Here is a 23,112-nt window from a genome sequence, read left to right on the forward strand (position 1 = left end):
CAATCCCGTCCCGTAGCATTTGGGAGGACAAAGACGATTAATCTCAATGATCTCAATTCTACTCGGCGGAAGTGTGCACATGCTATTAATAATATCGCTATTAATTTCCTCTGACAGATGATTCACACGATTACTTGCTCAATGTTACTAATGCGTATTCAGAATAGTTGTACATGAGTGCGTATATTGATCGTATACACGTCTAACGCTTCGTGCCAACTGATATAATATACATTTTCACGAGGACTTTACATCCCGAGCATTAATCTCTTTCAGTTTATCTCTGAAATATCACACGTGCGCGTGCTGCTGGTTATTATATATTATTCTAAATTTCAGGAAAATAACTCGAGATAACTACGTAAAGTTTCTTCTCGCTGCACGATATATAATTCGAGACGTATTTCTTCAAATAAAAAACTAATAAAAGATAAATCTATCTAAAATTATCAATTCTTTGTTTTTTGTTCGCTTAAAAACTTGGATCAGATAACTTCTTAATGTAGTTGAAAGGTTAAAGAACAAGACAACATTTAGATAGATATTGAAATAGTTAGATACGGCTTGCGTGACAAAATGGTGCACGTGTCTATGTTTCTAATCACCATATTTAATCCTGCCAATCAATCACTTAGTATTACATATAGTAGTATACTTGACACGCAAATTTTATAATGTTTTAATTATATGCATGCCAGTTTTCAAAAATTAAAAAAAAACTTTACTGCTCTAATTTTATGCCTCTATATATATTCTTCTAAAAAGAATAAATGTGAATAAAAAATCGAGCGCACCTGGTTATCAGTTATCGCATCTGATTTCACGATCAACAAAGTAAAAATGACATACCTTTTGATGGGAACAAACGGCGCATTAACTGCTATAAGCCAATAGAACTTCTGGAAAGAAAACTGCGGGGGATGTGTCGAGGGTTGACGGCGTCCGCGTCGCGTCGTCGTGGTTTCTCCGTCACCCCCCTTCGCACACCTTTCATGGTCGCGTGACACGCTGACATAAAACGACTCGTCACTACGTTGCTGTCGTCCGGGTCAGGATGACTAGACAAGTGTCAGTATCGATTCACTTGACTGCTGGTTATGCCACATCGTACGAAGCATTTCCGGCCAGATGAGATCCAGACGGAATTTACTGATCAAGATGTGCACGGATAATAGCCAGAGACATCGTTGAAGAATGCACAGCTTCCGGCTATTTTTACTCAGCCCGCTTATACTCGCGTGTTGTCACACCAGCTATGGACAAAGTAAGCTTCTACCTAAAAAGATATTAAAAAAAAATATTTGATGAATCTTTGTTATTAAAAATTCACATTTCCATTTAATTTATTTATTAAAATTGGTTTTTTTTGTTAAAATTAAAAATTTACGCTAAATTAAATGCAATGCTAAATAAAATTAAACGCATAACAAACTAAACTAAATAATGTTATAACGATGTAATTCACAAATGCAAGATTCATTCTTTGTTTAAATGCAATTATATATGTCAAATTAAAAGTTGAGAAGAAAAATATGTTTTGTACAGTTTGACATATTGTTGTAAGAATTTTATGAAAGACAATACGATATTTTCAGATGACACAGCGAACAATAAAGAGTCGCCAATACCCGCAGAGATGAAAATAACGTCATGGAATGTAAGTTTGACAGTTACAATTTGCACGGTATTGCGCACGATTGAAATAAAGAGAAATACTTACAATATTAAATTTGGTCTCTGAGAAAAAAGATATCAACTGACAAAAAAATCCTCGCTTTTACATTTATTTGCACATATTTCACGATATACGAGCGATCTTTCAGTAATCGCGTAAATATGTCGGAGAAATAATACCGATATAATCAGAATAACGAAGCCAATAACAAGAACTTTTGCTGTTTACTTTGACTGAAAGCAAAATGATGTTTAGTCAGTCTTCATCACATCAAAAAAAAATAACGATGAAACGTTTGATACAATGCAACACTATTTATACGTCGACAACGTATCGGTGTCCTTCGAGGAGATTTGGAAAATTGTGTCACGCCTTCCTAATTAATTAAGCGACTGAATAGAATATCTGCGCAAATAATTACGAAATAGTCTAAATCTGTACGAAAATAATTCAGTATAGATTTGCATTATTGCAATCAAAAGTCGATTAAAAATAAAATTTCGAGATACTATAATATTAATAATTAGTTAAAAATTAAAAATTAATTAATATCTTTTTTAGTATATAAATCTTATTGCACTAAAAGTATTCTGCAAAATATTTTATACAATAACTTTTCTAATGCATTTTTTTTAGTTTTATTGTGCTCTTCACGGCGACATTAAGTAGACATTTTTACGCGCTTACTTGATGATGTACGATAGAAATAGAGCGCAAATGTCATAGTAAATGTTAGATATAACATTCTTGACAGCAAAAATATTTATGATGCCTTTATTGTGCAGTGAAATAATTCTCGCATTTCTTTTACAATAATTATTCGTAAATGCACAGTTAATAGCTTCAACAGACAGCGTTTCACATTGAGACAACTTTTTTCAAAATTTCAAATATTTGTTTAAAACAATGAAACACAAATGTATCTCAATTAATTCTTCTGATACAGCCACGTATACGTGTATCACTTATTAAAAGGAGAATTGTAATAAATTATGTACATAGAGCCACGAAAAACCTATCACTACATCACGTTTGAAGTGACAATCTATTATATGATTTATCGATCACCGACAAAATGTCCTACTTTTCCGTATTGACGATATGAAAAACCTAGAATTACAAAAAGACACATCACGCGACGTAAAATCATCAATGCGTGTTGCATGTGAGTTTGTGATCTTTAAATAATAGTAGCCAATTTTCCTGTAAAAATATACTGCAATTTTTTATAACAATTTGCATATAAACAAAATTCTATATTATTATCTACGCTTGATATAACAATGTCCTTCTAGATAATATACAAATGCGAGGACATTGGCGATAAAATCAATCAATTATTATAGAAGGTCAGAAAATGCGGCATAAAAAATGCTGAAATTCGCAAAAAAAAAAAAAAAAAAAAATTCTCTCATACTTCTATCGATTTACACTTTTCTACATTTCATTAAACAATTTGCATAATTTATTTGCAAATTCATAATTCTAAAATGTATAGAAATATATGAAATATATAAATAGAAATTTGTTGACAAGAATTTTTAACTCAAATGCTAAGTATTTAGAAAATATAAAAATGAATTTGGAAGATTCAGAGTACTCAGTACGGAAAGGATTAAACAGGATTAAACAATTATTGCGACATAGTTAAGACTTGAGTAATATCTTCTCCGTGGCATCGCGTGTTTTGCGTGACACGGTAAACAAAGGGCGCTTAATCGAGTAACCGAGCATGCTGTTACAGCTATCGCATTATACGAGTATCGTGGCTACTAATAAGTATTGCGTCAGGGGTTTGCCAGTTTTATATCTCCTGATATGCGTCGCGCATCTTACAATCTTCATGGCGCCTATTAATGCGTTCGTGCGGGCCGTTATCAAACATTCAAATGTACAAATGCCTGAGTCGCGTATGCAGTTGACCGTGCACGGAACGATCGCGACACTGTGATAATGGGTGCGCAAAGATGATAATTAAAATAGCGTCGAGGGTTGCGTTTAAAAGTTCTATTATGCAATTCGGACAATGGTATACGTAGTAGCGTAGAGTTAAGCAGGATGCACATTAAATAATCAATTCTGCAATCTTCTCATTTGTTTTCAATTATTTCTACAAGATATATTGCTTGAATAATATAAATTCTTATAAATTGACAAATACGATATTTGACGTTCGCCAATTTTTAATTCAAACTTGAGAAATTTTACTTCCATCTTCAAGATTAAATATAACATTCGATAATTTACAAGAATTGTGCAATTCTATATTTATCGTGGATTCATCGATTGCGATAACGTGAAACTGTTACAGGACATGCCGTTTTCCGGACTAGTGCAGGAAAATGGAACGTGGGTAGGAAAAGGCTACGCCTTTTACTTACTGGAGTTACTTAGTTTAAAATTAAATTTTACATACACTATCGTGCCGCCTAAACAGCATGTGTTAGGAAATAAGGACAAGGGAATTTTGAATTTACTTTACGAGAAGGTGAGCCACCTTTCTTTCTTCAACAAACTATTCTGAATTTTTGTTTATTGATCAGCTAATTATTCTATTCGTGCAATTAAATGTAGATTAAAAATTTGTTTAAGAAAGAATTAAACAAATATATGTAACGACAATCGATAGAGAAAACAAAAACGTGGATATTCTTTGTTATTTAAATAGAAAGTTGATATGGCAGTAGCCTTCCTGCCTATTTTGTCGGAGTTGCGGAATTATTGTACATTCAGCACAGCTCTGGATCAAAGCGAGTTATCGGTGTTAATGAAACGACCGCAAGAATCGGCAACCGGCTCGGGACTACTCGCACCGTTCGATCACATCGTTTGGTTATTAGTTCTAGCCGCAGTGCTCTTTGTAGGACCCATAATATATGTCTTTGCCATATTACGGTTTGTCAGAAATATAAATTAGTTAAAAAACGCATTACGAAAAACAATTCCTAACATTATTAATATCTTGTAGGGCAAAATTGTGGAATGAACCAGACTCCGAGAATTATAGCTTATTCTCTTGCATATGGTTCGTGTACAGTTCTTTGTTGAAACAAGGAACGACCATGTTGGCGATGACAGGTACGAGACTGCTCGTAACTTTTAAAATATTAATGAGAAGTTACGGCATTTGCATACAGACAACGATTGGTTTACTTTGCATTTGTGTTCGTCGTGATCACATTACGATATTATTGTCACGTGCTGTTAAAAAACGAATCGAAACGGATCTGCATCGATTGCAGACTCGACGCGGATTCTGTTCGCCACATGGTGGATATTCATCCTGATATTAACGTCCTTCTACACGGCGAATCTCACCGCTTTTCTCACGAAGCCACAATTTACCTTGCCGATCAACAACTTGGAAGATATAGTGCGCAAAGGTTACGAATGGGTTACTTACAAAGGACGCACGATCCACTTTTTGCTGTCTGAAGTAAGTTCTTTCGCAATCTTAAAATTTCCGAAAGTGAAATTAAGAAAAAACAATATTTATCACATTCGTTACAGCTGTAGATTATTAACGCTGTAGATTATTACATCTTATTCGTATAAATTTACCGAATTTTTTATGACGTACACTATACAAAGTGTTTTTCAACAAAATCTTAAAATTGTTATTGTTTTAATATTTCCAGCAAGAAACAGAGGAGTTGAGTTTACTGAATGCTACAAAAAAGGGGAAAGGTCATTACATATCGTCGTACGAGTATCCGGTTAACTCAATTTTCAACGCCGTGGAGAAGAGTGAGTAATATCGATCTCGAATTATATATGAATGCTAAATAAAAACGTAATATTAATCTTTAGACAGACTATTCCTCGGCGAAGCCCATTATCTTCAAAGCCTGTTGTTCGAGGACTACATCAACAAAACTCGCGAGCATCTGATCCATCAGAAGAGATGTACATACGTCATTATGCCCGGCGCAATTTTCGTCACCAGTAGAGCATTCGCCTTCCCCTTAAACTCCACCCTCGCGAAACCAATTAACAGAGCGTAAGCTCCGAATTTTTGTGTAGCCGATAGAAATTTTGTCGAAACGACTAAATTATTTACAATTAATTGCATTGCTAGAATTTTTTATTATAATCCAATTATTATCCCGATAACGATATTCTCTCCGATAACGATAATAAATGGGTTTCAGACTAATGGCTCTAGTGGAAACCGGTATAATAAAGCGCGAGAAGCTAATGGATTTACCGCGGGCGGAAGTATGCCCGTTGGATCTTCGATCCACCGAAAGGCAATTATCATTCAACGATCTGTCCCTGACCTTCAAGGTCGTAGTCGCTGGATATGCAATCGCGACTCTGGTCTTCTTTGGCGAGATAATGATTAGATCGACGGTAAACTTTTACAAGCGACGGAAAGACACCGGCAAATGGTGCGATTCCACGCTCTGCTGCAAACGGAAACGAAGAACGAAGGAATCCGTCACCCCGCAATTGGTGTTCACGAAGAATCCCCTGTTTAATAAGCAGACCAATTTACAGAAGACAAGCCCGCGCGCGTTGTATCAGAACATTCCGTATGGCTTCACTCAGGGGAAGAAACACTGTATTAACGGGCGCGATTATTACGTCGTGATGGATCGTTACGGCGATCCAAGATTGATACCCATTCGCACGCCATCCGCGTTTTTATTTCAATACACAGCATAGTTAAAAAAAGCTAACAATCACTGAATCACAGAAAATCAATCATGGAGCTTGTCAGAAATATTAATTATACACAAAGTATTATCGAAAATCGTACAGCCATTTATCAACCATTTCATCGGCGTGAGACATTTAATATCATTAAAAATAATGTTTCTAATTATTATATCAATATGAATTCAACATATATTTTACGTTAAGATTCTACTTCCTAATTCTTTTTTACGTGGAATATATACCTTATATCGAATAAATAATATCAATATTCAGATAGTTGTGATAGTAATTTTACTGGAGAAATAAACAAATTGAAAGAAATAGAAAATTTCTGTTTGTTAAAAAATTAATTCTGAGTCGTCCAAATTCATTTTCTTTTCTTTGTAAAATTTGTAATATTTTTCAACTTACCTCTATTCTTAGGTTATGTATCGTTCGTAGCTCCGGTCTCCGGTTCTCCTCTCACGCTGCTCTCCTGTTGCTTCCAATTGCCAATGTCTATAAAGAGAAAAAGATATCATTGTATGTGTGATAAAAGCAATTTTCTCATGTCAATATTAGAATAAAAATAAAGTAGAAAGAAATATAAAAATGAAATTGGACATTGTTTAAGAATTGAAGATAGAAATAGTTTGACTATGTCCTTTGGCATCCATTGGCAAGTTTTTCAAAAAGGGGGATGAAAAAAATAAAAAGAAAGAGGTAAGGGAAAGTATGCCTGATTAACGTCATTCGGTTACTTCATTTCGATGTATGACTCGCGATGCAACAAGGCGCGATTAATCATTGTGTATTTCGTCGGATGATACGCGCGTTTGATATTTTTCTTGACTGATATTAGCTCTTTCTGTTTATTACTTTACTCCGCATGGGTGCCACCTTTGTATCATATATACTGAAAAAAACACGGTCAATCTGAGAAAAGTTATAGAGATTGCATATCTCTATACGATGTCATCGAAGCTTTAAATTTTCGTTTTCAAACTTTAAATTCAACTTTGAATTTTTTAATCAATTTTTGAACAACCTACGAGAATAGTTCTGTTTGAATAGCTCTGTAGCTTTTAATTAACAATCAGAATATGCGAGAATCTACATGTTATGTATTTGATCGAAAAATTTTGAAGGAACCGAAATTTTGAGGTTTGTAATGCCGTGCGTAACTCAGATCTAAATGCCTTTAGATATCTATAGATTTTCGTGTGCTCTTGTCATAAACCAGTTATCTGTACGCTTATACAGGTCAGCATAGCAGGGAACAAGATGCTAGAAATATGAAATACCTTTTGTCTTACCATGTTTCTTCCAGGATGTCGCATTCCGACATTCGCTTAGTGCCAAGACCAACGTAAATGTGTAAAATAGAAGAGATTCTTTTTACCTACACTTTTCACTCTCGTTTTAATTATTAAATCTGTCAAAAGATGGCACTACTATCGTGTTTGTTATCTTGTCTTTATCTCGTTTCTTTTATCAAAATACCTTCGAACACACTAAAGTATTCTGTGATATTCATTGGGAACTGAATATCATTGTTACGTAGAAAAATAATTATTCAATTTTATCATGAGCACCTTTCGGCTAGAACCTTGCATCCAGCTTCCCTTGTCACAGGAGGAATTGAAAGAAAGCGTGGATAAAGCAAAAGATTGGGCACTTATGCATGGTAAATAATATTCTTATAATCAGTAATCATGTGACATGCAACAAGTGCTTTCATTGTTTTTACATACATTAAATATAAAAATTTGAAGGAATTATAAAATTACTGTAATAATTGATTTGTATTACACTGTTATTTAGGAATATCTATGCGGTCTAAGAAGAACTTTAATAAGGATCAAGTACAAATACTACCTTTTACACTAATACCATCGAGTTTTCCAAAGAAACCCTTTTTACTTGTGAAAAATGTACAAATTTTATTGAATGAACTTATCCATAAGGTTGCTTATGATAAAGAATTTCTCACAAATAGTTTAAAAAGGTATTATTACTACATTAAAACTATAGCTATAACAAAATCTTTTTTAATATAACATTATATATATATTACTTAGTACAGTCCAAGCTGATCCATTTACAGCAAAGTTGTTCCACATATATGAGACAGTATATAAAGAAGGTTTCAGCCAGGTATGTCAAATAGTAAATAATGATATTTTATGACTATGTAGATATTAGCAAAGCATTATACAAGCTCACAAAATATCTTTTTGTATTTTCAGAATATAAGTCTTGGATTATTAAGATCAGATTATTTATTACACAATAATCATGAAATAAAGCAAGTTGAAATAAACACTGTTGCAACAAGCTTTGCTGCCTTAGCTACTGTTACAACACAATATCACAGGTAAGCATCTAATATAATTTATATTGTAGAAAAATTTTATTTCCCAAAAATCTATTATTTACGTAATTTATATATGTTAATGATAAATTTATTTCAGATATATATTAGAAGAATTGGGACACACTGAGACACGTGAGCGAGTGAGTTAATTATTTACTATAGCTATTTTCAAAGAATATAATTGCATTGTCCATTTTTATTGTACATGCTAAATTTATATTATTTCTGATATAGCAATATTTAAAATATATAATGTGTTATGATTGATCATCACTATTTATAAGATTCCAGAAAACAATGCTCTTGCTGGATTTATTACAGGATTAATACGTGCATGGGAATTATATGACAATAAAGAGTAAGTTTAATAATATAGCACATTTTGCACTTCCATTCTACATTTAAAACTAATAAACATAAATATTTTAGAGCTATTATATTATTTATTGTTGAAGATGTGACTTATAATATAAGCGACCAAAGGTTTCATGAATTTGAAATTTGCCAATTACGTCCTGAAATTAAAATTATTAGAAGAAGCTTGACAAGTTTAGTGTCAGAAGGAATAAAATTGGGACCAAATAAGGAATTAATTGTGTAAGTTATTGCAATTTTAATTACAATATACATTATAAATCGTATATTAGTTTTCAAAAGAAAGATTGGTTAATGTTTGAGAATTCAACAAGTAATATAGAAATAAATGTCACAAATAAGAAAAATGCAAATAAAAACACTATAAAATATTCAACTCATTTCAATCATTTTAGTGCAAATAAGGTAGTGGCTGTGGTTTATTATCGCTCTGGTTATGAACTTGAAGCTTATCCTACAGAAAAGGAATGGGACATTAGATTATTAATAGAGCGTTCTCGAGCAATAAAATGTCCATCAGTGCAGTATCATTTAGCAGGTACTAAAAAGGTACATCTTTCAATCTAATTTGTTATTTGTATAAATGACTTGTGTTGTTTATATAAAAGTTGCATAAAACATTAGAATATAATTAATGTAAAGCGAGAGTCTTAATTTTTTTTATATTTATTGTAGCCAGAATAAGATCTATAACATGTATTCATTGTCCAAACAAAATCTAGAAAATAATCAGATTTAAAAATTGTTTTTTTTAGGTACAGCAATCTTTAGCTCAATCAAGTGTATTAAAAATGTTTTTGGATGAAAAATCTGTTAATAAAGTGCAAGAAATATTTACTGGCCTTTACACGTTAGACTTCGTAAGTCTATTACTTAGTTGTAATACTTATTAATTATATGAATCGCTATTCTCAGGCTTTTGTAAATAATTTATTTCTTTTAACAATAGAATGATGATGGAGAAAAAGCAGTAAAAGTAGCTTTAAGTGAACCGAATAAATTTGTGCTCAAACCGCAAAGAGAAGGAGGTGGAAATAACATATATAATGAAAATATAAGAACGTGGTTAAATTCAAGGAAGAATTCGCAGGAGAGAACAGCATGGATCCTCATGGATCGCATTTATCCTCCATTACAGAAAAATTATTTGATACGTGCTATTGATGAACCGCACGCAGAAGATAATTTTGATCTATCGGATGTCATAACAGAACTTGGCATATATGGAGTAACTTTGGGGTAAGCTCAAGCAGAATGATTTGCATTTAGCAATCTTATCTTTACCATGAATGAAGAAACAACACTGATAAAATAACATTGATAAAAGATTGATATCATGTATTCTTCTTTCAGAGACAGCAACGAGATAATGCTAAATACACAAGTTGGACATATTTTAAGAACCAAATCATCGAGCGAAAATGAAGGTGGGATAGTGGCAGGTATTGGCGCTCTTGACAGTCCTTATTTAATTAGTTAGAAATAAAATTATCTCTATGAGAATAATTAAAATAGTATTAATCATAAACAAGATCTTTAAATATATATAATAATATAACAATTGTTAATTCTCGTTACAATTGTTTTCTTTATTGGTCATGTGACATTTGCTTTTGAAATAATTTCAAATGTTGGGTTTATTTACTTTTCTCTTTCCTGTATTATGGAATTAAATGAATTTAAGCAAATTGATCGCATTTTCCTGTTAAAAAAGTACAATAATATTGTAATATTGATATTAAAAAATTGTAATTTTTATTATATGATAATATTAACTGCAAAATTCAATTTTATAAAAATAAATTTCATATTATATATATAAAAATTGTAAAAAAAGTAAGAAGTTTTATAATCAATTACTTATTACCCAACTTTTTCATATACAAATTTTATTCCATTTTACGTATACAAAATTGTAAAAACATTTTTTATGTACTACTAATATAAAAAATATGTATGTAATATAAATGAATACAATTAATAATATATCAGTTATACACTATCAATTAATACTATTACCTACATTACCAATTAATACTATTCAAACATCAAGGCACTATGAGTAAACATGTATTTTAGTTTATATGTTCTTATTTAGCATTTGTGCGTGTGTGTGTGCGTGTGTGTGTGCGTGTGTGTGAGATCGTATATATTATACATCCAAAATAAAACGTATATCATACATATTCTTTAAGTACTTAATTTGAACTTAATGTTATATTAAATATTCTAATATATACGTCAGTAATATATGCGATGTCAAAAACGTTTCAAATACGATATTAAATGCTATAACAGAATATAATATACTAAGAAACATTTACTGCTAATATCTATTGAGAAATTTTTTAACGCGCGCACACTGCTTAAAAAGATTCTCTCATTCCTTAATACGTTGACTGCCAACAATGTTAAAACTTCTTTTTCATATTTTAGGCCACACGACATCTCGGTCATCATATTAGGTTTTTTTAATACCAGGCTATACGATCAAATCGTTTATATTGATATAAAATATATTGTAAATGTAATCCTGTTATTGGTACAAAATATATCGTGACCTATAAAAAACAATATCGATACGAGGGTGCCGTCAAGCGGCAGTCAACGTGTTAATCCTATTTTATAATATATTTTAAGTACTTATTGAGTCTTTTATCTATTTTACATTCTATTAAATTCTCACATTACAATGTCCAAAATGAATAAAGGACACATCTTTTTCTGTTTCTAAATCTTCACTTTCTGATTGGTCCGAGCTTTCCTTCAGTCTTTTTAAACTATTTTCCTTCGCAGTCTAGTGCATATTTATTACTGCACAATTAATTGCGTCTGAATAAGTAATCATAATCAATTAATATTTTGTTTAATCATATAATACATGTGTATAGTAATGCAGAAACTTTTGCCAATAAAATTAAATATATACAAATAAATGTAAATACGTATAGCAGCATATGATAAAATTAAAAGAACGCTCACCGTTTGCTACTTACCTCTGATAATTCGTCAGCAATAGGATTCACATATTCGTATTCTTCAAGGGATTTGTCACTTGAAGCCGTGGAATCGAGATCTGAGATTACCACGGTTCCGAGTGTTCGGTTGAATGACACTTGTTGGCAGCGACCGTTTTGAATGGTTGAATGATAATCTTTGGAACTGTATCATATCATTATATATCATTATATCACGAATAAAAACCAAGTCTTTAATAAGTCAAACAAATTTGAAACATACCTATTAGAATTTACTACAGTCAGTTCGAATCCATATTTTTTATAAAAGTAGTAAATGCCTGATAACGCCCCTACGACCAGTACCATACCTCCGATAACGACCAATATCTCAACCATTATTGCATTAAAGTTTTCCTTGATATATTTTGCAATAACAGACAAACTCAATATTATCTCGTAATACACACTTTTCGAACAAATACTATTGGATTCTATTGGACTGCCGTCTGGACAAATGCACGCCGCACGCTTAACACCAAACTCATCGTGCGACAAAACGCACATATGATCGCAATTGTGTTCTTCACAAGGATTTTCCGCTGTCGGATAAACAAATAACTCAATTTTATTTTATAATATTAAATATTTATATATATTGTATCATTTTGAAAGATATTCGTTAGAGGTATACTAACCGGGAGGATTTTTGGCAATTTGAAAGATGGAGAAGTGCCACGCAATGCGTTGGTCGTTTATGTTTACGATTGTACATGCCTTGTCGCCATACAATTTGCACTTTTGCAACCGACGGAATGGCGAACTTATTAGCCAATAAATCGAGTCTTCAAAAATATCAACACTTGACACTTCATAACCCTGAAAATCAAAAAGTACTTTTGTTAGAGAAGAAAATATAACGTATCAACATAATGTTGCGAACAATACGTTTGCGTTTTGTGCATAGATATTTTTTGTTATAATAGAAAGATCGTAAAGATAATAATATCGACTGACGTACTTTTGTGATTAAGAAATCTGTGGTACAAGCATCTCCGTTATAATTGCACGATTCAATAGTGTTGTTGTGCATGCTCATCCAATATAATCTGGATCTTATATGATCGATCGCCATGTTAATTATGGAAGTGTCACTCCTAGAGACGATCTTCTTTATGTCGGTGCCCATCAAGTTTGCCCGCCATATCCCCATGCCCTCGGGCCCATCCTCTCGAAACCAAAATATATAACTGCAACATTAAGTGATATAAATTTTGTAGAATTTTAACGAGCATTATACTTGCGCTTTCGTTATTTTTTAACGCGGACAAATTAACTTAGACAACATGTGATTATAAATGATATAATACTTCTATTGTTAGATAAACGAAAGTGAGAAAGGTGTAAGCTATATAAAAATATATGTACCCTATTAATGGGTTGACTGCGAGGGTCGTTATTTTCAATTGATAACCTAGCCGGATCACCACTGCACATTTTTGTTGTTCGAAGTTGCATACCTTTATAATCAATAATAAATTAGATTAGTAATCAGCAAATGCTAGGTGCCGTCGTTAGCTTGATATTGTAAAAAAATATACCCCAATCACAATCGGAAGATTCCTTTGGAATATATCCTTGACGCTGTAGTAGACATTATTAGTGATCCAATCAACCGCAAGGTTTCCCGCAGTCAGGCCGTCTATGGTCAAGATTTCTTGCGTTTCAACGTCGATTTTCAAAATAGCACCATCCCCTGCAATCATTTTATCTCAGTATTTACTCGAACAATATGCGCGCACCTTTGAACATATGCTTCTAAAATGCTTTTAAATGGTTTAGAATCTTAAATTCTTTTAATAAATATCTTAACAATATATATATTTCTAATATATTTTTTCACAGAACTTTTAAATCGTTCGTAACTTTTTTTAAATTTTTTAATAGATATCGTATTTGAATAATTTAATGCAGACTAACCGTCACTCCAATAAACAGCATCATCGCGTGCATTCGTAACTATATCGATGATTGAAATCAATGATCCATCATGCACTACCTCAACAGAGTTAGACCCATCAGCCGATATTTTCCACAAATTCTGAAGGGTGGTGGTGATAAATTGCATCTGTGGTCCTAGACAATCATCATTGACATTCATTATTATATCATGAATAACTTGCACAAAGATTTAGTAGCGACTACTTACCGATAGATTTGCAAGAAATTTTATCAGTACGAAGAGAGTATTCGTCTATGCACGAACATTCGTACGATCCCACAGTGTTCACACACTTCTGCGAACAAACATTTTGTTGGCACTCATTTATATCGTTACAAGATATCCCGTCGGAATCCAAGCTATATCCAGATCGACAACTGCAAACAGTGCCGTTCGGTGTATTGTGACACAGGTCTTCACATTTAGCATTTTGACAAGCTATTGCTGTATGAAAAAAACAGACATATAATGAAATGATAAATATCCGTGTTAAATTTTATCAATATAAAATATTTCTCGATTACGTCTTACATAAATTTTTCAGATATTAGTCTGTAAATTCTTCAAAAACGCTTCTCCGTATATTTTACTAAATTTCTTATTTTTTTATACAATAACTGTTTCAACAGCGCGATTAAAGATGAGTTTTTCTTTTTACATACAGCAACTTCTATGTTTTTCGTCGCTACCGTCCGGGCAGTCTTTAATACCGTCGCACACTTTATTAAACGACAAACAAATGCCGTTGGTGCATTTGAATTGATTACAGTCTTTGGGATTTTTCTTGTCATTGCTACAGTCTGTCTCATCCGAATTATCGCCGCAGTCGTCCACGTTGTTGCATACCATCTTCTTCGAGATACACTTCTGATTTTTACATTTGAATTCGTTCTTGAAACAGTACGCGCAACGAAACTCGTCGTCATTTCTCGGGCAATCCTGGATCCCGTTACATCTGCAAGACAAGTGATAAAGAGTACATTTAGAGTTATATTAGTTATAGTTTGTTTCTTTTACATACATCAGAAAATGGATGCAATAAGTTGACGGCGCGACAAGGTTTGCAAGTATCAAAATCGGAACTATTTTCAAATGTGAAATAGGGTAGAATAAACGATTTCATTTGTATTGTTTGCCGATTATAAACACGTTACGTTTAAAAGGGTGAACTTACTTCGCTTTCTTCGAAACACATATACCAGAGTTCATACACAGATATTCGTTCTCGGTGCAATTACGAGAATAACCAGATCTCGTACAATATTTCTCGTCACTATAATCAACGCAATCATTGATGTGATTGCATATCAATGAATTAGATATGCAACGACCATTAGCGCACTCGTAGTAGTCAGGGCCGCAAATGTTTTTGAAGTGACAATCCTCAGCTTCATCCGAACCGTCCGGACAATCCAACTTAAACACAATTACGAGAAAGTATATAAAATCAAATTGTTGTTAATTGCAAATGAATAAAAAATCTTTACAACAGATTATAATTTAAAAAGTTAGAAATCCAGTTTCACAAAATATACTTTATCAGTTTTCTTTTGATGTCCATATTCATTTTGTACAGGACCAAGCTTTGAATTAATAAGAAATGTTGAAATAATTCTTACGTGATAAGATTAAGAGTCAGTCGAGCTAATATAATAAATGTGTAAAAATATTCATTGTAATTCTGTAACAAAATAATCGACTCACTTCGTTGTCGCATTTCCAATTCTTCGGAATGCATTTTCCCATGTCGCACATGAACTCGTCCGAAGAGCATTTATGAGTAACGCAGTGTTCCTCATCAGAAAGATCAGGACAGTCATAAAAGCCGTTGCACACTAAAGAAGGCGGTATACATCTTCCTCCTGTATGGCACCGGAATTCTCCTGAAAGAATTCGATTGAGAAAAAATTCTAATTTTGAAAACTAAGTTTTAAGATTAATACAATATTAGAAAAAAATATTTCGATAATAAATATGAAATAAAGTAAGCTGCTTATTCAAATTTCAAAGATGTAGTTGGTTCTGACGAATGTACGCGGAAGAATATATATCTTCATACTTTCAAAAAATATATTTCAACGAGAAATAAAACAAAACAATGAAATGAGATATGCTGCTAATTCAAATTCAAGTTAATAAATTTAACATAAAAAAATGAGTGGCCATGTGATATTAAATAATGCTACCTAGGGGAAAAATTATAATTTTTTTAACATTGTACCTAATTACCTGTTTTGCATTGCTTTTCCGAGCAATTCTGCTCATCCGACTTATCAATGCAATCAATATGAAAATTGCAACGTTTGTTCGCATTTATGCACGTGTGATCATTGCACATAAATTCATTTTCCTCGCAAATACCACTCTCCTTACAATTGCTTTCCTCGTCTTCACCATTCGGACAATCCTTGTGGCCATCGCACCTAAATAAATCGTAAAGTTTTATAAATACATATATCGACATCATGTTCATATCATATAGATACAATAATTTACTAAAGTAAATATCTTCCTTCTGTTTACAAAAACAAAAAAAATATAAGTTTTCAAATAATTAATCTATTATCATATATATGGATTATATAAAAGTTGATAAATATACCATTGTTCCGGCTTTATGCAAACGTCATGCTCACTGCATTTAATTGTGAGAATAGGACACGTCGGCACAATACATGTACGATTATCCGCGCTTAGTGCCATTTCGGGAGGGCAAGCGCAAATCTGAAAGTAATAACATACAATTAAATATTTGAATGTTTCTACGAAAAACAATAACACATCGTGGATTAAAGTAATTATATTCTAAGTGACAAATATGAAACACATGCATCGCATTTTTGTCGAATTTTAAACACATAATTAGGTCGTCGAAAGTTTTCCTACTTACAAATGATTGAAGAGAAGAAGGCAAGCACACATGTGAGCAGTTTCCATTATTTTGCAAACAACCTTTCTTCTTGTGGATAACCATTCCACGCACATTTACCACAAGTGGATTTTCCACTTTATCTACAGGCATAGCTAAAAGAAAATTCAGTTTTTACTGATTAACAGTTTTTACAGACTAACAGAAGATATTTCTTCTTACATATGTATATTCTCTATTTTACAAAACATCAAACAAACTCACTTAATACAATATGCTTATCGTCAAATATTGTTTGGCGTATAGTTTTCCGATATAACAGTGTCGAATTGTGTTCAGTCCAAAAAATACTATCTTCAGTGACGTCAAAACTTACTGCCGCACTGTTTGATGTAGTTTTGCATTTTATCGCTAAAAGATCGCTAATTAATATATACAATATTTTATGATACCAGACTTGATTTGTTAATTTGAAAATATATTTCGAAGTACCCAGTACAAAACTTACGTTCAACCATGTGTAGGACAATACATTTATAATTTGTAAATAATGTAGACGAGTTCAAATCGTAACGCAATAGCAATCTTGACGAATCAGCATTATCAGCATTATCAGCTAGCACTACAGCTCCAAATTTTTCTCCTGAGAGTCCATTCATGTTTATTCCACGTAACTTTTGAAGATTGAAGAAAAACGAGATTTCTGTTTTGAACGTCACAAACATTATGCTGTAATATACAGAACAATACACATTAATTGAATCACTAATGATTGTTCCGTAAATAATGATTGTAATTAATAAAATACAGTACCCTTTTGTAGGCACTGTTTCGATAGAATGAGGCTCTTCACTTAAGAAATAAAAGATCGTATTTTTTTTAGTTGTCAAACTATGTACTTCAATACTTCGGTGTTTTAAGTTCGACAAGTACACATTATTACCAATATAATCAAATGCCATTCCTCCCACTATCATATCTTCGATCGATATGAGATTAGTAATATTGCCGTCTTTCGGATCATAGCGAATGACATAGTGATTATACTGATCGATAGCAAGTATAGTGCCTGTAAGTTTTAATCGTAAAAGATAATATAAAACAAAAATTAAAGAACATTCTTATTCGTAAAATAGCAATCTCGTCATACCAGTGAGTTGATCGTAAATTGCTTCAGTGATTGAAATATTATTTGAAACAGTACTCGTAGTTACTTTCGGCGTTCCTAATATCTTGTAATAATAATTTATGAATGTATTTCCAGCAATGATGACAAGATATTGCTTCTTCCCGTCTGAAATTATATTTACGCTCATCAAAGACTGTAATCAGAACTCGTTAATATTAAACGTTTAAAGTTCGTCATTGTGACACAAGTGTCAGAGTGCCGAAAAATTTAGAATTTTTTCTGAATTGCAAATTTACCTAGACAAGTATGTCGATCGGTGTCCAATATATAGTCCATGGAACAGGCGCACGTATAGCTATTGTTCCGATTCAACAAACACAGTTGGGAACATGGATTCGTATGACATGGATTTGAAACCTAAAATCAAATTGAATGATAACGCAAGTTTTGCGGCCGATTTTATATTTATCGAACAATGAAAGATACTTCGTACTTTGGATTTCATCGCTGGATGATCGATGTGCATACCATAAGATATGGCATTGTTCATTGTGCGAAGTAAGATTTTGCAATCTTTTCCGAAAAATTTATCGCATGATCGTATTGAGTTATATTCGGAATCGCTCCAGTACAATTTATTCTCGAAAACCGTAAAGGAAATCGCAGACATCGAAGGAAAATATAATATCTTCTGCGGATAATTGAAATAGAAACGCATCAATTAAATCTTACAATTTTGTATCTTAATGGTTTTTTAAAAAAATGCACACTCACTCTTTCATCTGTGCCATCTAATTTTACTGATTGGATCGCTCCTTTGGTTAGCCAGTACAACCGATTGTTTGGATAGTCAATAGCCAATGCTTCCGTAAAAAATTCTGGTTTAAACAGAGTTGTCATGTTTTTTCCATCCATTCCTACCACTTTTATTTCTTTTGTAACATTAATTTCTTCTTCAAAGTAATACATTAATCTGTAAATATTATGAAACATATTTTTTCATTAAATGTACAACTATTTTGATCTTCTAAATAAGATTTAAAAAGCAATTTTAATATATAACTATATAAAATAGATTAGACACATAATGTATAAAAATGTAGCACATTATTAATTAACTTCAAATTTCTATTTGCAAAACAAATTTCTAATAAAGTATTTATTAATTCTGAAATCGGAACAGGAAAGAGAGGAGATACAATCGATTAATAAGATCTGAGAACTAATGGCTTTGTAAGATTATTGTATGTATATATAATAGAACTTTCATTGAAGTGTATAATATATGTATTTACCCTTTAGTCGGTAACAAGACAAGTGATCTCGGTTCCCTATTGTGAGTATCGATTACTACGGTGCAGTATGTGCCCTTATCATTGCAAGCTCCGATACGGAAGTAGCCGGAATCAGTAAAATATATATTTCCCGTGATCCAATCCACAGCTAAACTCGTCACCTTGTGTAGACCTTTTCATGATAAAAGCACATAAAATAATACTGAATTGTATAATTGCATTAAAATTATAATATATTACAAGCCACGACTTTTCGAACATATTATTTTGAAGTATTTACTATATAAACAAATTTAACACAACAATTACAATATTTTAATCTTTTATTTAATTTATTTTTATTATAATATTTTTTAAATATTGATATTAGTTTTTTTCATATTTTCTATCATAATCTGCTAATGTATAATATTACAGTTATTATAATTCTGTTATTACATATGACAATAATACAATATATGAATATATGTATAATAAATTATAATTATAAATAATGGTTCGGTTTAATATAATAAAAAAAATACTCATATTTTTATTTCCTATTGCGAAAAGAGACAATATTTTTCAAAATAGTATATATTGTAAAATTATTTATACATATTTATACAAAGATCATAATAATCAATAAATATTATTAAAAAGCTTACCTGCAATGATTGTTTCGTGCTTCTCACGCGTATGAATATTAAATCTCTTAATCACAGAGCTCTCATTTCCCTTCACTTCAGACCAATACAGGTAATCTTCGTTTACAACCACATCGACGATGTGGTCTAAGTTTTTCACCACGTTAAAGTGTTTTTGCGAACCGAAATAGTATTCGAAAATATCCGTTTTCGTAGAAAACAACAATATAGCCTCTTGACCTAAATTCCAAAAGAGATTTGCATATTTGTTAAGTTTTAATAGCAGAGTTTTAATAGATAAGCATAATAACGCTTGCAAACAAGTCTACCATCAGCTATGCAAGTTTTTTTGTCATCCTGCAATGAATAATCCGGATGACAGAAACACTTGTATGATCCTGGGAGATTCTCGCATCCTTGATCGCATATCCCGTAAGTCTGACACTCGTCGATATCTATGAAAAAAAATCGTTAAGTAAACGAGAAAAAAGAATGCAATTCTCGTACAATTGCCATTTTCGTTCATTGCGCATTTACCTGTACATGTATTATTCTCTTGCAATTTATACCCGGGTGGACAGAAACACGCATGTCCTGTAAGGGTTGTCTTAATATGTTGACATATTTTGGATGAAGCTTCAATTTTGCCTAAAAGAGAAATGATTAATATAATAAATTGCGTAATAAATTTACGTTAAGAGTATGTCATAATAAATAGAAAATAAAATAATACTAAAAACACATTAAAATACGATAATAAACATACTCACAATTATCACCTTCATCTAAATGATATATATATAATTTTTTTTTAAATTAATGTATCTTACAAATTTTAATATTAATACTTTGTCTTACCAGAACTGCCATGTTCTGCCTTGCTGCTATTAACCGAAATCCATAAGAAGCTGCATATAAATAACAAATACGCAAACGACATAATCTGCAAGACACGTTAAAATTTTATTATTAATTATTTGTTACTTTCTCAATTATTTTTGCACTAAACTATTTAAATACGCGAATTACACATTAAAATTTTAAAATAGAAGTAGAATCATTTTTGTGAATAGTACTAAAAATTGTTTACCAAGTACAACTAAGTACTTGAGCTATTAAGCGCTAATCTTTAGTAATTAATTGTTACGTAACCACTTAGACATTAGATTGTCAATATAAAAATGATTTTTTTAATTGGCATGAGTAAATCATACAGTGAGCCATCGTTATTAATATTATTGTGTAATAAGTTATTTTGGAATTTCTAATATAGAATTTCTAATAATAGAAAACCTATTCCTATGCCTATCTATCCGCCTTCTTTTCCCTTGACCTTTCTCTTTCCCCCTACTTCGTCCTGCACTCCCTTCACTCACACACACTCTCACTCTCACCCCTCCTTCTGCTCTCCTCTCGCTTCTCAAGTCACCCTAAAAATTTTGCTCTACTCAACGTGTCGCACTCTATCGCACCGGAAACAGAAATCAGACTATCCAAAATTACTAAATACACAATATTTCGAAAAAAAATTTTTTTTATTGTATATGGTTATAAGCGAGATATAATCCTTTTTTACGATAAATAAAAGTTAAAGAACATTCTGATTTGTAATAATTCTTATTTTATATAATGACAATAAAAATGTTACTTAAAAATGAAAAAAAATTATAGAAAGCTAACAACCTTTCGCGTCCTACAATGTTCTCGATATATCTTATCGCGAATACGAATAAGGCATAATCAAAATGCTGATTAATAATCACAACGGTTAATTGTTTCACTTACTTATTTTCTTATAAATATGTTAATAAATGGAACAAAAATCGCACATATTAAAATATTGCCTATACATGCAAAATTGTATGATTAGAATTGTAATGAGTATTATATTTTATAAAGATGGTAAATTTTAATGTATTATAATATTCGATCGTAATATTGAAGTGAATCAAAACTCTTGAGATTCGCGACAAAATTCGAGATGAAATTATATTTATAACTTTATGCAATAAAAGAATTTTTGAAGAATTTGAACACCACAGGCCACACACACGCACGCGAAATCATGTCCGAAATTCTGTCGCAAATTATAAATTATCTAAAATGGTTTTTACATTATATCACATTAATTAAATATTATAATATTATATTTTATGTTTAATTATTTTATTACGTTTAATATCATATTTTAATTCTATATAATACAATATTTTATAATCGTAAAAACTTTCAATATCGTTTAAAAAGTGTTTTAAATAACTCAAAAAATTGTTATATTTAATTTAATTTATATCTTATGTATCAGGTTGCAAAGAAAGTTTCCGGAAAATGGCAGGAATCTGGTTCATACCTGCATATCTTTTTCGCTCCGTTTGTAATTGTAGGTGGTTTCAGGTAGATTCAGGGTCAGTGTCCGGTCAGAGAATTTGGTTTCTCCCTTTCAACCCGCTGTAACTTGTGCTGCGTAACACGGTATGGGAAAGAACGCGTTACCCTGATGGAAGACGACCCCGTACCGCTTAAGTAATACGGCTTTAACCGTATTTCTTGCAATATAGCATTGTCCTATCCGACTTTCAACTCTTCTGTTCTTTGTCAAGCAGATTTCTTGCAGAGAGAATCTTTACTAACAACGACTAGAAGTAATGCCTCCAATGACTTCTTCATCTCCCGATCGCCAGACTTCTATCGCAACGGGATATTATAACTCATTGAGCGAAGGAACAAGATTATTAGCATTAACGGGGATTAGTGACAGTGTTGTGAAACGTAGATATGTTCTTGTCATTTTCCGCAAACTTTCTTTACAACCTGATATATACACATATATATATATATACTGTGTGTGTGTATAACTAGATATTTAAAATTATATATTATTATATATAATTTTAAATATTTACTTTGTTAATAAACCTGGAATAATTTTATAAAAGACAAATAAAATGTACTCACCGCAATAAATTGAAGTGCTTATGTACATTAACGTCTTCACGTATTCTTTGTAACTTGGAGAATAAAAGAACCGGCCGCAGCGTCGCACAAAATGCTTCTAACTTGAATGGTTCAAATTCATCCCTCCGAGTCCTTCCCACTACCAAACGTATCGAGATCCTAAAAGTCTCTATTAACATCATAGGAACTTCATGGATACCTCCTTATACAC

General features: G+C 31.8%; 3 protein-coding genes and 1 long non-coding RNA gene across 7 annotated transcripts; 2 read left to right on the forward strand and 2 right to left on the reverse strand.

Moving 5' to 3' along the window:
- Positions 1-1,121: 1,121 nt before the first annotated feature.
- Ir76b (Ionotropic receptor 76b) lies at positions 1,122-6,665 on the forward strand. Of its 3 annotated transcripts, none has more exons than XM_012363350.2 (9): positions 1,122-1,264; positions 1,596-1,657; positions 3,987-4,163; positions 4,344-4,570; positions 4,644-4,753; positions 4,918-5,111; positions 5,314-5,422; positions 5,486-5,675; positions 5,827-6,665. In XM_012363350.2, the coding sequence occupies exons 1-9, from the start codon at positions 1,195-1,197 to the stop codon at positions 6,341-6,343; spliced, it is 1,656 nt and encodes a 551-aa protein (XP_012218773.1). In that variant the 5' UTR covers positions 1,122-1,194; the 3' UTR covers positions 6,344-6,665. The 3 variants fall into 3 exon arrangements, with proteins under 3 accessions (XP_012218773.1, XP_067215020.1, XP_067215019.1); XM_067358919.1 differs by having other exon boundaries at positions 5,486-5,581; positions 5,827-5,967; XM_067358918.1 differs by having other exon boundaries at positions 1,177-1,264; positions 1,596-3,632.
- Positions 1,137-7,764, reverse strand: LOC105670050 (uncharacterized). The gene is made up of 3 exons (XR_001100367.2): positions 7,633-7,764; positions 6,749-6,835; positions 1,137-1,276 (listed from the first exon to the last, which is right to left on the reverse strand). It is a non-coding gene; the product is annotated as an uncharacterized lncRNA (long non-coding RNA).
- A 98-nt stretch (positions 7,765-7,862) lies between these two features.
- On the forward strand, positions 7,863-11,063 carry LOC105669970 (glutathione synthetase-like). The gene is made up of 11 exons (XM_012363198.2): positions 7,863-8,003; positions 8,141-8,324; positions 8,398-8,473; positions 8,566-8,693; positions 8,791-8,833; positions 8,978-9,051; positions 9,123-9,290; positions 9,464-9,617; positions 9,824-9,928; positions 10,018-10,307; positions 10,422-11,063. Exons 1-11 carry the CDS (start codon positions 7,904-7,906, stop codon positions 10,546-10,548), a joined length of 1,449 nt encoding a protein of 482 aa, XP_012218621.1. The 5' UTR covers positions 7,863-7,903; the 3' UTR covers positions 10,549-11,063.
- Positions 10,941-23,025, reverse strand: LOC105669963 (vitellogenin receptor-like). Of its 2 annotated transcripts, none has more exons than XM_067358915.1 (28): positions 22,902-23,025; positions 20,805-20,889; positions 20,484-20,594; positions 20,276-20,401; positions 19,968-20,186; positions 19,321-19,492; positions 18,800-18,998; positions 18,519-18,716; positions 18,322-18,442; positions 18,047-18,190; positions 17,710-17,965; positions 17,405-17,625; positions 17,161-17,307; positions 16,918-17,051; positions 16,630-16,751; positions 16,257-16,450; positions 15,732-15,910; positions 15,202-15,443; positions 14,690-14,982; positions 14,235-14,471; positions 14,006-14,161; positions 13,627-13,781; positions 13,454-13,545; positions 13,047-13,275; positions 12,724-12,904; positions 12,309-12,627; positions 12,065-12,230; positions 10,941-11,900 (listed from the first exon to the last, which is right to left on the reverse strand). In XM_067358915.1, exons 2-28 carry the CDS (start codon positions 20,884-20,886, stop codon positions 11,880-11,882), a joined length of 4,716 nt encoding a protein of 1,571 aa, XP_067215016.1. In that variant the 5' UTR covers positions 20,887-20,889; positions 22,902-23,025; the 3' UTR covers positions 10,941-11,879. The 2 variants fall into 2 exon arrangements, with proteins under 2 accessions (XP_067215016.1, XP_067215015.1); XM_067358914.1 differs by lacking the exon at positions 22,902-23,025 and adding an exon at positions 22,297-22,763.
- Between the last annotated feature and the right edge of the window lie 87 nt (positions 23,026-23,112).

This window comes from Linepithema humile, chromosome 7 (assembly GCF_040581485.1).
Source record: "Linepithema humile isolate Giens D197 chromosome 7, Lhum_UNIL_v1.0, whole genome shotgun sequence".
Lineage (NCBI taxonomy): Eukaryota > Metazoa > Arthropoda > Insecta > Hymenoptera > Formicidae > Linepithema > Linepithema humile.

Excerpts from the sequence above, each read along its gene's own strand:
- Ir76b (XM_012363350.2), top strand. The coding sequence starts at position 1,195 with ATGCACAGCTTCCGGCTATTTTTACTCAGCCCGCTTATACTCGCGTGT. Across the intron at positions 1,658-3,986 it reads TGAAAATAACGTCATGGAAT|GACATGCCGTTTTCCGGACT; the intron begins GTAAGTTTGACA and ends AAACTGTTACAG. Across the intron at positions 5,112-5,313 it reads TCCACTTTTTGCTGTCTGAA|CAAGAAACAGAGGAGTTGAG; the intron begins GTAAGTTCTTTC and ends TAATATTTCCAG.
- LOC105669970 (XM_012363198.2), top strand. The coding sequence starts at position 7,904 with ATGAGCACCTTTCGGCTAGAACCTTGCATCCAGCTTCCCTTGTCACAG. Across the intron at positions 8,004-8,140 it reads AGATTGGGCACTTATGCATG|GAATATCTATGCGGTCTAAG; the intron begins GTAAATAATATT and ends ACTGTTATTTAG. Across the intron at positions 10,308-10,421 it reads ATATATGGAGTAACTTTGGG|AGACAGCAACGAGATAATGC; the intron begins GTAAGCTCAAGC and ends TTCTTCTTTCAG.
- LOC105669963 (XM_067358914.1), bottom strand. Across the intron at positions 18,717-18,799 it reads TAGATGGCACAGATGAAAGA|AAGATATTATATTTTCCTTC; the intron begins GTGAGTGTGCAT and ends AATTATCCGCAG. Across the intron at positions 14,472-14,689 it reads CGAAAAACATAGAAGTTGCT|CAATAGCTTGTCAAAATGCT; the intron begins GTATGTAAAAAG and ends TTTTTCATACAG.